Consider the following 11,983-nt stretch of genomic DNA (forward strand, 5'->3'; position numbering starts at 1 on the left):
ATCAGCCACGTCACACCTCCCTCGTCCCTCCCTCCAGGCATGGGGTGAGGGTAGGGCTCTGCCTGAGCCCTCAGTTTGCCCTTGAGACCCTGGCCCTATCCAAGCCCTTGGCCAACCTTGCCCTTTGACCTCAATCACCAGGCCCAGGGAAGGGGCTGGCCACGGGTCACACCCAAACCTCTGGGTGGGGCAGGGGAGCAGCGAAGGGGACCTTCTGACTCAGCCTGGGGCTCCCAGCTGCACGGGGTCCCTGGGGGTCCCTGGGGTCTCTCTCCAGTCGCCCTCTCAGAGATGCAGATGAACATTCCGAAGCGTCTAAGTGGAGGCTCCTCTCCAGGGGACACGGGGAGGTCTGGGCTGCCCCGCGGCTGGGGCTGCCTTGGAGCCTCCTGAGGGCGAAAGCTCATAGGGTCAGCTGGCTGGGCGGGCAGCCCAGGGTGGAGGGACGGACAGGCAGGCCACCGCCACAGCCCGGCTGCCCGCATGTGAGCCTGCCCAGGCCCGCTGCCCAGGCCTTATTTGGTAAGAGCCTGTGCCGGCCTGGCCACTCAGGCTGCCAGCCGACAGGACACAAGGAGGCTCTGAGCGGGCCCAAGGGCCAGCCGCAGGGCAGCCCACTGCTGCCCACCTGGCCTCCTCATTCTGGCCCTCGGCCCTGGGCGGTAGGTTTGGAGGCAGGAGATTCTGAGGGTCAGTGTGGTGGCAGATGTCCCCCCAGACGGGGAGAGGGAGCCCCCAGCTTTTGCCTATATAAGGCTGAGCACGGCGGCGGGCGCCTGGGGCTGGCCCCGGGCCCCAGAGGTATTGTCTTAAGAGGGTGTCTGGCTCTGAATTCCTGCAGGACCTGGCAGGGAACTGTTTGACAGGCCGGACACCGTGCCGGAGTCTCCGGGGGAGACCGTCCGCGAGAGCCAGGCCCGTGGGCACGTGACCATCAGCCGCTGCTCCAAGGGGCCTCCTGCAGGGGGCAGGGGATCGCTGGGCAGAGGGCAGGGGGCAGGGGAAGGCAGCAGAGACGCCCTCTCAGCCTGTCCTGGTTTGTGGGAGTGTGGGGGTCCTGAGGGCCAGTGGAGGGCGGGGGGGGCGCCTAGTCCCAGCAGCAGGGCTGCCAGTCCAGGTCTGCCTGGCCAGGTGTGGAGGACAGACCCTGTGACGGTCACCTCTTGGTGCCTCTTGACGCCCAGGCAGCTGGGTGCTCCTCGGGGCCTGCGGCCTGGGGGGAACCAAGGTTCAGGAGGAGGGGCTTCCTGCCTGCAGCCTCCAGGGACTTGCAGGCGATGTCCACTCGCTCGTCCACCCAACAACCTCCTGAGCTCCCTCCCCTCTGGGCCAGGCACCAGGCTAGGGCCACAGCGAGCCAGCCCAGAGGTGACCTGTCTCTCAGAGACAGACACTCCTTCAAATAAGGGGGACAGGAAAGGCCTCTGCACGTGGGAGGACCTGAAGCCCAAAGAGGGGATGGGACCAGTCCTGGGCAAGGGGACTGGTGCCCCAGGCAGGGGGAGCTGCACACACAAAGGCCCCGGGGCAGGGAGCGCCATCTGTCCAGGTCAGGACACCAGCACGTGGGCCAGGAGTGGGGGAGCGGAGGCCATGTGGTCAGAGCTCACAGGCCCTTCAAGGGCCTGTCGGGGTCGGGATCCAAGAGGGGTAGAAGCTGGCTTTGAAGCAGGTACCTAAGGGACAGTCACGCGCCGATGGCTCCACGCCGCTCCGTCTGCTGGTTCACCTTCTCGTCAGATTTCCACATCCCCAGGGGACGCCATCCTTGTGCCCATTTTGTCAAGGAGGAAAGAGGCCCCAGAGGTGGGGTCACTGGGATGGGGCAGGACAAGGACTCCCTTGGTTCTGTTTGTGCCAATGTCAGGCTGGGGACAGAACCCCGGCCACCTGGCTGGAGGGGCGTGTCTGGAGGTGGCTGTCCTAGCACCTGCCGTCCCTCCAGTGTGTCCACTGGTCCCCTGCAGGTACAGTGACGAACGTGCCGAGCTCTGCCCAGGACTCACCGGTTCTGGAACTGAAAGGAAGTTTCCCAAGAAACCCTCAACCCTGGGCGGCCAGGACAGTCAGCCCTGCCCTGGCCAGCACAGCAGGGGCCTGGGGAGGGGACAGCCAGGTGTCCTGCCCACCCGATACCTGGTCCCAGAGCACCTCCACCCAGGTGGGCAAGGTCAGGGCGAGGAAGGCAAATAGTGACCATGTGGCCACCCAGCTCCCCCGCCCGGCCTTGGCCTGCCACCCAGCAGCGGGAATGGCCTGGGAGCAGGCCACACCAGGAGGGCTCACTCCTGACGGAGGCTCTGAGTCACACAGGCCTCCCTTGCACCCACAGCCTCTGCGACCTTGAGCACCCCCTGGGCCTGGTCAGCCTGTCCATCAAGCAGTGGAAGGGGTTACTGGACGTTAGGCATGAGCCCACCTCCTAGAATGCTCAGGTGCCCCAGGGAGGAAGGCTGTTATTCTGTGCAGCCTGGGAACAAAGCCCAGAGGGGTAGAGACAGCTGCCCTGGGTCACACAGCTGGTAGCTATGGATTGGAACCTCCCTCCATCGGCCCCAGTGGGCAGTGGGCTCTATAGGGGTGGGATGCATGGGCTCTGGGGCTAGCCCCTGAGGCCCAATTCCAGGCTCCACCAACCAAGGATCACTGTGGCCACAGCAAGTCACGGGTCTGTCTGGGCCTGTCCCACATCTGTGAAGCAGGGCTGAGAGTGGTACCCACTTCCGGGGGCAGCCGTTAACTCCACAAGGACTCGTCGGGCACCCACGCTGCGCCAGGGACCAGGACCCCAGGCCAGAGGGCAGGTCGGAGGGAAAGAGAGGCGGCTGGAGGAGGGGGCAGACAGGGGCTTGGGCGCCCTTGGATGGGGCGGGCTGTGCCAGGCACAGAGCTCCCGGCCACCAGACCCCATCTCACTCGCACCTCTGCCTTGCCACCAAACTGCCAGGTTTGTTGGACCAGTGACGTGTTGCCCTGTGGATGGATGAGTCACCACTGGTCTCCTCCCAACCCTCTCATTGCCCCTGCCAGACACTGGCTTTCCCAGCCTCCCTTGCAGCAGGTGGTAGCCTCCTGGCCTGGTTCTAACCAATGAGATAGAAGCCTGCCGTCCTGCTCACACTGCTACTGTACGGTCAGGAGCTCTGGAGCAGTGGCAGCAACTTTGTGAACATGAAGCAACAGGACTGAAAGCCAAGGCACCGAGAGTGGCTGAACAGAGGGTAGAAGGGACCTGGGTCCACCTTGGGGAAGGAAGGAGCTAAAGCCGGGAACCAGCCTGCGTGATGAGGGGGCGGCGCTCTAGATCAGGAAGATGGAGAGGCTTTTGTATGCTTCCCAGATGAGTGACAAGCCAGCCAGGCTCCGTGAAGGAGGGAGACGCAAGGACCAAGATTGAAACCCCCTGCAACTGTCCGTCCCTTAGTCACACGGGGGACGGGGTTGAGGGAGGTCTGCTCTCCGGGAGGGGCTGTGGCCAGTGTGAGAGGGAGCTGGACACCCCAGAGGGAGGCAGAAAGCCCCCACGTCTGTCCAGGAGCCTCCACCTGGGGGCTGCCTAGGGCCCTGAGGAGGGCAGGGCACCCGGACCCCACGGAGGCCTGCGTCCACGCCCCGCCCTGTCCTGCTTTCTTCCCCACAAAGCCAGTGCCCCAGCAGCCGGGGAGCAAATCAAATATATCCAACATGTGTGGCCGTGTGTGCCCGTGTGTGCCCATGTGTGTTCATGTGTGCCCGTGTGTGTTCATGTGTGCCCATGTGTGCCCGTGTGTGCCCGTGTGTGCATGTGTGCCCGTGTGTGCCCGTGACTCTCACATCGAACCTCCACTGACCCTGGGAGGTGTGACAGCTACAGAGAGACAGAGTCGTGCCTTCTGATGGGCTCGGTGGGGAAAGTGCAGCTCTGAGCGCCTCGGTGACTCCCTGTGGCCAGGCGATAAGGGCTCCGCAATCAGAAGAGCCAGGTTTGAGTCCAGGCTTGGCCCTGGCTGGCTGTGTGACCTGGGGCAAGTGACTGGTCCTTTCTGATCCTCAGTAGCTTGCCAGCATCTCAGAGAAGACAGTGGTCTGTTGCAGAGGGCTGCAGAGGCCCGGGATGGTGTCCCCTAGTGCCACCACAGGAACAGTAGCCTGTACTGGGGTCACTGACCTGTGGGCCAAACATGTCCAGCACCTGAATGTGTGAGTTCCGTTCCAAGGGCACACAGCTGACTCCGTTCACTCACAGGCCGCCTCCTGGGGCAGTGGACAAGTGGGTCTGGCAGGCCCCGCAGCCCCCAAAGTGGAAAAAGTCCATCAGGGCCTGCTGCCCCTGATCTGCCCCTTCCATTTCAAGTGTGGTCCCTGGACCTGAAACATCACCTCCCAGGGACAGAATTGGAGGTCACTGTCCCAGGCCAGCTCAGAGCCCTCGAACCCGGCAGCCACAGTGAAGGAGAGCAGGCCAGCGGGTGACCTCAGCCACAGTGAAGGAGAGCGGGCCAGCGGGTGACCATGCACATGGCAAGAGGAGCAGCAGGGCCACGCGGTGAGAGCAGAGGTCCAGGCCACGGGCTGCCCCGCCCTGGACGCTCAGCAGAACAACCCGGAGCCTCCGACAGGGCGCCAGGCCCAGGGTCGGCTACCTGGTGGAGCAGGCTCCTCGGGAACCCCTGGAAGGAGCCCCTCGGGTGACTGTGGAGCAGCCCAGTAGGAACTTCTGCCCCGGGGAAGTGACAGGGCAGAGGAGCAAGGAACAGGGCAGGCCAGGGAAAGCCTCCAGAGGAGAAGGACCCAGGGCTGCGTCCCCCGCTGCCCCTGGGGAGGGAGGAGGGCCGAGGAGGGGGGGGAAGAGCAGGGGAGGGGGGGGCGAGCAGGACGGGGAGCGGGGCTGGGACACCCCCAGGTCTGGAGCCCCCTCGCCAGCATCCAAGGAGGGCGCTCGTGTGACTCCCAGCTGCAGACCTTCAGCACCCCTGTGACAGTGCCCCGCTCCGTCCCGTCTGTCCTCTGCTGCACCTTGTCTCTGTGCATCGTTGAACATGTCTATTTTGAAAGGAAGCCCCAGCGCCCACACACGGAGAAGAGAATCTCTGGCGGCAGGACACGCTCCCTCCTGGCAGCGGAGAGAGGCCACCTGCAGTGTCACATTGCTGAATCCCACGGCAGGACCCGAAGAGACGGCGGCCTGTCCCCACTGTGAGCCAGAGACCTGGCAATACAGGGACAAGCAGGTGTCGGCCAGTACCAAAGACCCTGGCCGCCAAGCTGGCCCAGCCCAAGAATAGCGAAGTCATTGGAAGAAGCAGCTTCTCCTGGTCCCGCGGGAGCATCCTGGGGTCCCTGCCAGCCTGGGCGCCAGCCCTGTCCTTCAGAGATGGGGAGGTGCGTTCCTAAGACCCAGAGTCATGTGCCCCTGAGAGTTCCCATCGGCCTTTGTGCCACAGGGTGGTCCCCTCCTGCCCCTTCTCTGGAGCCAGCGATCCCCAAGCTCTGGCCCAAGTAGGGCATCTTCAGAATGCACTGCTGTGGCCTCCGGGCCTCCCTCGGTGCCGGAGCGGCCTCTCTCCCTCCGGCACTCACCCCCTCGAGGGCCCTGGGACTCTGGCCAGAGGGAAGCCCTGAGAGCTGGGGCATCAGGCCAGCGGCCAGCTACCATTCAGGCAGCCGCAGGCTGAGGACTCAGTCCTTGAGCAAAGAGAGAGCGCACTGCCCAGGTCCAGAGCCGGGTCTGGCCAGGCCACCAACGGCAGGTCTCCCGTGGCGAGTCCACATTCCAGACCACAGGCCGGGGCATGCCTGCTGGGCGGCCGGCCTGCATTCACTGCCAGGCAACCTCTGGGGTTGCATCCTAGAAGCCACACACCCACAGGGCTGCTGTCACCTCCTCTTCAGGGGACAACTCCTTCAGGTTACCCAGGAACAGCGGGGAGGGAGGAGCACCAGGCTGCAGGTGGGGCTGCCTGGGCTTTAACCCAGCCCTGCCACCTTCCACCTGAGTGGCAGAGGAGGAAAGGCTGGACTCGATATGTCACCTGGTCACTCAGCAAGGACACAATCTACAAATGGTGGAAACAGAGTTAAGCACTTCCCACCGTGTGGGCACTCAGGACGCCGCACGGGGCATCTGGGCTTCTTATTTCTTCCTCCTCCCACTTCCCAGTGACGGGAGGAACTCTGCTGACCCTGAGGCTATGCTGGCCCCACTCTGGCCTGGAGGTGAAATTTCCTAGTGCTGCTCTTATGCAGAGAGACATCTTCAAGTCAGCCTGCTCTCCCGCCCCTGCGCACTCTGGGATCTATGTTTTCCTCCGACTGACCGGCGGGCACCAGGGAGGGCCTTGGTCTGCATTTCTTTCCTTGCCTGCAAGGCTGTGGGTCCCTGGGCAACTGTTTACTGTCTCTGTTTCTTTGTGGGTGAGCTCCGAGTTCAGCTCCTTGGATTGTTCCTCAACTGGTCTCTAGGATGGTCCCTCAGGCTGACAGCTGGCAGGGCCACCCGAGGGCCTTCTGAGCAGGAAGGGAGGGGTCCGAAGCCGGGAAGCCGTGGAAGGCCTTCCCTCCACCTGCGCTTCTCCAGCGCCTGCCAGCCGGGGCGACGCTGTCTTGGGGTCAGGGAGCCTGCACCAGACAAACCACAGTGCCCCAAGACCCGGGACAAGGACAGGCGGGACCAAAGGAATTGCTTCTGTTCCTGAGCAGCAAGCAAGTCAGGCGCCAAGCCCGCCCACCCCTCCCCGCGTCAGCGACGGCCCCCACCAGGCTGTCCTGGGAGGCCCTGCCCAGTCCATAGACCGGCAACCTGCGGTCCTGGTGACCAGTGCCTCCTCCCTGGACGCTTGGTGTCTGCGGTCTACATCACAGAGAGCCCAGGACCTCCCTCTGGCCTCCGACTCACTTTGAATTCATCAAGGACCCCAAGCCTTCTCCACCACGGCCGCGTGGCTTCTGGCTACCACAGGGGGCGCTGCTGAGCATGGGGCTGGAACCCCAGTGGGTGGGATCCCTGCTGGGGCCTCAGAGTCTCCTGTCCTTGGACTCAGGCTCGTAGCCCTGGGGTGCCCCAGGACAGTCAGCAGAATGCCAAGTCACTTATCCGTCCTGCACACGCCTGGGGCCCCACACCCCTCCTCTGGCCCTGCACGAAGCCCTTGGGCTCAGAGGCAGCCTTGACCTACTACACAGGGGCGGAGACGGAGCCTCAAAACTGATTTCTTCTAAGTCCCGGCCAGTTAGCAGCCAGGTCAGACCCAGTGCGGCCTCTGGGTGTCCTGTGCGGGGCTCTTGCTGCCTCTCTTCCAGGCCCCTCCTGCGGAGCCCTGCGGCCTCTGGCCAGCCCACTTCCCCTCTGCCCACATGCCCGCCTCTGCCGTCCACCCTGCCCTGTGCTGGGTCTCAGATGCAGAAGCTGTCCCCGCCCCACCTCAGAGCTCCCTCCTCTACAGTGGTCTTTGGGTCTTCCCAGGGGTCGCTGGTCACCAAAGCCCCTGCTCACTGTCACCCTCTTCCCAAGCTCACCCCTCACCCTCCTTCCCAGCAGTCCCCTATCCTGGCTGCTGCTTCCCTTCAGGACCCACCCAGGTCCCCACCCCCCTCTTGCACACCACCACCTGGTCACCTCCCCCCTCCCCTGGACCAAGCTCCCACCCCTGGCCTCCCTGCTGGATGCTGGTGGCTCCTCCCCCACACTGCCCAATGTCCCCTGGAGAGGAACGGCCTCCAGGGCAGGGCCCCTGCTCTGGACCATTGCAGACCACCTCCAGCTGGCCAGGCCCTGCTTCTCCTTGCGTGACACCAGGGTGAACCTCAGAACACCACAGCGCAGCCCCATGCGGCCAGGAGCCCTGTCTGGCCTGGGGCTCAGGGGACACTCAGCAGCCCTGGGAGAACCAGGGTTCTCCTGCCCACCCACGCGGCTGCGGAGGTGGCCACAGGGAAGCCAGGGACCCTGTTCAGTGGCCCCGCTGGCCCCGAGGGCTGGGGGAGACAGGAGGAAACTTCCCTCCTGGGGCGGAAGCAGCCGCAGGCCAGCCACACCCAGCCAGGGGGCCAGATCTAAATATAGAGGCAGGTCGTGAGAGGGCCAGCCTACTTCTCTGGTGACAGGAAGTGGCTGCTCTCTTCACCCCTGCCTGAGACAGGTCCCTCAGCCCCAGGGGAGATGAAGGTGTCGCTAGGAGTTCCGCCAGGCCCATGGGCCTCTGCACTCACAGACTGGTGGCCTTGGTCCTGGCTGGGACAGCTGGGAACCTGGCTCTGTAGGGTCCCCTCCAGCGAGTCCTCTCTGATCTCAGTTTTGAGAGAAAGGGGGTGGGCCAGATATGACGGTCCACGCAGGTGGGGCCTGAATCAGGAGCCCGCTCCCAAGCCTCAGTGTCCCCGCCTGAGCCAGGTGGGTGACGGCAGGCGCCTCTCACAGACGGTGCAGGGAGAGGCTGTCAGGACGGCCAGCCCAGGGCAAGGGCTCTCTGGGTGCTGGCGGTGGCTTTGTGAGGCCTGAGGACAAGGGGACGCACAGTCCCTCACTGGAGAGTCACTAAGGATTTCAGGACGGGGCCAGGAGAGCATCACCCAAGTTCAGGGCCCTTCTGAGCACCCCTGGGGCTCAGGCTACACACCATGGCCGACTGAGCCATGGTGACCAGGACTCCTGTGGGAGGAGCCTGGGGATCTCTAGGACAGTGGCAGATTGCGCCTCCCAGGGCACCCCCGCCCTCCTCCCCCTCGCCCACCTGCTCCCTCTTGGGGTCCTCGGGGGTTTCCACTTGAAGGCACCAGGGACAGGGACGGGCGGTGCAGGACAGAGGCCTGTGGGCTGCTCCGTCCCATGGCAGGTCCCACCCTCAACCCTCATCTGTGCACCCCAATGTGTTGTAGGTGGAAAATCGAAGCCCTGCGACGGCACAAGCTGGCTAACGGTGCCCACAGGGTGCTGCCCACAGGGTGCTGCCCACAGGGTGCTGCCCACAGAGCTGCCAACTCAGGAGTGCAGACCCAGCAGGAGGTGCAGCCCCAGCGGGCAGTGGCAGCAGGCATGTGCACGCAGGGCCTTTTATTACTTGAAGAATTTTTAGAGAGAGAGAGAGAGAGCTTTGTGATAAACATGAGAAAAATCTCCTAACGCACCACAGGTGGCACGGGGTTAGGTTCCAGTGTCCTTCACTTTGGGAGGATGGATGCCACCCCCCCATGCAGCAGGCTCCCAGGAAACCCCCCCACCAGCTGAGCCCCTGTGTGCCTGCACAGGCCGGTGCCAGGAGAAGGGGGCAGAGGCACGTGCCCGCAGGGGCCACAGGAAGTGTCCCCTTAGGTTGGCCCCTTTCCTCTTGGCACAGGGAAGCCAGGTGTGGGGTGCCTTCTTCCTCCTCAAACACAGGACGGGGGCCTTGCAGGGTTTGTCTGCAGACACTGAGGGATGGGGATCGGTGCATGGAAGAGCTCGCCAGGCCACACGGCCCTATTACACCTTGCCACCGAGCCCCTCCAGTCCTCTGCTCCAGGATCCCGCATCACACTGCCACCAGGGACGTTTCCCGTCGTTCCTGTCTCTCATGGCCTTGACCGGGCTGCAGAGCCAGGGCACATTGTGGATCTGCCTTAGCCGGGCTCCTCTGGGGTACTCCGTGCTCCCGGGCTTCCCAAGGAGACCTTCCCCAAGGCCTGCACACTCCCCCTTCCAGCGCAGGCCAAGGCTGCACCACAGCCACCGGCCACCGCCATCAACCCCAGCCACCGCCATCAACCCCGACCAGTCCCCGCTCCCCAAGGGAGACTCCGCCGCCTCCTCCTCCCCTCCCCTCACTCCCACCACTCTTTCTCCATTTCCTCCCTTTCCCTTTCAGTTTCTGTTCCTGTCTCTGCCTCTGGTCTCTCCATTTCTTCCTCTCTCTCTCTCTCTCTCTCTCTCTCTCTCTCTCTCTCTCTCTCTTCCCTCCCTCCCTCTCTGCTTTCTCCTTCCTCTTTGTTTTTCTCTGGGCATCTGGGCCCCTCCCTCCCTCCTCCATTCTGAAGGCCTTGGAGGCAAAACTCAAGAAAAGAAATAAAGAGCCCCAACAAGCCGGGGAGGTGTTCGCGAGAGGCAGAGGGAGCTCCGGGGAGGTGTTTGGGAGAGGCAGAGGGAGCTCTGGGCGCCATGCTAAGAGCAGCCCAGGAAGCCTCTGCAGGTGCCTGAGCTGAAGCCACCTTTAGGGAGGAGAGCAGCCAGCCCAGGAGATGTCCAGAGGGGGGCAGCGAGAGCAAAGGCCCTGAGGCAGGGAAGAGCCCCAGAGGGCCGTGGAGAGCTGGGAAGCCAGAAGGAGAGGCCCCCACAAGCTGGGAAACCCCAGGCTTACTGGCTTGAAGGCAAGGTCTGTGATAAGTCACCATGAATCTCAGAGAACTTTTCAGCACCCCCTGAGGGCCAGGCCCTGTGCTTGGCCTGGGCACTGATCTGGGAAGAAACTACAGTGCAAAGTATGACGGTCCCCAAAGCTTGGGCGCCTGTTTATTCAGTTCACTCCAGATGCACTTAATGGACACCCGCTGCCTGCCCAGCTATGCAGGATACCAGAACCATGCAGAGGCATGAGCAGTGCCTCCCCCTGGCCCACCTCGCAGGGAAGGGGGCTCATACGTGCACCTCAGCCACTGGTCCAGCATGAAGCTTGTGGTGCCCACCACGCCCAGGGCCAGCGCGGGCACCACTCAAGAGGACAGGCCTTGTTCCCAGCAGTTTCTAGAGCAGAGAGACATGGGCTCTGGTGGCAGCTATGCCAGGGTGTAGCTGAGTGGTCCTGGCATGTCAGGCACCCACCTGAGCCGTGGTTTCCTCCTCCAGCCAGGGGCCACTGAGCGCCAGAGAGAAGGTCGCAGGCACTGGCTCTACCCGCCTCGAAGAGGGCTGCCCAGATCCCAGGCAGGCTGGGACCAGGGCACCCTTCCCCAGGGACAGGGTTTAGGCAGCTGGTGGAGGAGCAGTCTGTGCAGCAGCTGGATCCAGGCCTGTGTCCTCAAGTCACCGAGGGCAGCACCAGCCTGCTGGCCCAGGCCCAGGAGCCTGTCCCGGCCTCATCTGTGAAGCAAGGGGCTGGCGGTGGCTGCAGGAGGGCAGGTTCCCACCCAGGGCCCGGGAGGAAGGAAGCTTCCAGCCAGGCCTGGGGAGCCTTCCCAGGGACCCCAAGACTGCGGTGACACATTCCTGGTGGCCAACAGGGGGTGTGGGGGCCAGCAACGAGTGGGAAAGCACCGGCTGGCAGAGGGTTCAGTCCTGCTGGAACCGGTCATCTCTCTGGCTCTCTTCCCAGATCCCTGGGAAAGCAGGGCCACACGTGTCCCTCACGTCACTTCCTGGCTGGGCCCCGGGTTCTGTAGCACTCCTTGATCCCCGCCAAGCTGCGGTGCAGACCCTCTCGCCCTTCTCCCCACGTCTGCAGCCGGCTCCTCTGCACGCGGTTCCGTCCCTGGGACGTGGTTCCGCTCAGCTGGAGCGGGTTTACCTTCAGCTGAGGCACAAGGCCCCAGGCTGGCTTTGTACAGAACTCCATCTCCAGGTTCTTAAAGATGGGGCCCAAATTTGTCTGAACATCAAGCCCCACAAAAGCCAGATGTGTCCTCTGCAGCAGGAGGACAACCCACAGCCGGGAGCTGACGGGGTGCAGTGCTCAGGGACACCTGCCGAGCAGCGAGCAGGTGGCAGGCTCTTCTCTAGGTCCTGGGCAGAGGGCAGAGGGCAGCAAATGGCAGGCAGATGCCCACCCCAAGCTTTGGCATCCATGGGGCCCAGCAGTGACGGACATACGAGTGGTATCGCTGTATCAGGTAGGGGCACACGAGGGACGGCAGTGTGAGTGTGACGAGAGCCACAGAGGAGCGAGAAGGGAGCCTGCAGCAGGTGGGGGAGAGGAGTGCCCAGCTGGTGGGGACAGCACAGCCAGGAGGGCTCAGCACTGGCTGCGGCCCGTATCAGGCTGAATCAGTCATTCCAGCAAGGACAGTGCGCTCTGGCTTTGCCACCAGGACCCTGCACTGG

At 63.7% G+C, this 11,983-nt stretch overlaps 1 protein-coding gene across 5 annotated transcripts in view; it reads right to left on the reverse strand.

The window, feature by feature from the left end:
• Nucleotides 1–11,983, reverse strand: part of Rbm38 (RNA binding motif protein 38) — a 50,178-nt gene that overhangs the window by 9,117 nt on the left and 29,078 nt on the right. The window contains exons 5-6 of one of the 5 annotated variants that reach the window (XR_003584304.2): nt 10,769–11,763; nt 10,432–10,690 (exon numbers count right to left, since the gene is read on the reverse strand). The exons of 1 other annotated variant lie outside the window; for it this stretch is intronic. Coding sequence is in view for 3 of the 4 variants with exons in the window: in XM_027946403.2 (XP_027802204.2) it covers nt 11,659–11,763 (105 nt within the window). In the remaining variant the exon portion in view is untranslated. Of the gene's footprint in view, nt 1–1,987; nt 2,018–4,033; nt 4,148–10,431; nt 11,764–11,983 lie in introns of those variants that run through there. 3 more of the 5 variants (XM_027946410.2, XM_027946404.2, XM_027946403.2) reach the window with 3 other exon arrangements.

The sequence above is a fragment of the Marmota flaviventris genome, chromosome 2, assembly GCF_047511675.1.
Source record: "Marmota flaviventris isolate mMarFla1 chromosome 2, mMarFla1.hap1, whole genome shotgun sequence".
NCBI classification, from domain to species: domain Eukaryota; kingdom Metazoa; phylum Chordata; class Mammalia; order Rodentia; family Sciuridae; genus Marmota; species Marmota flaviventris.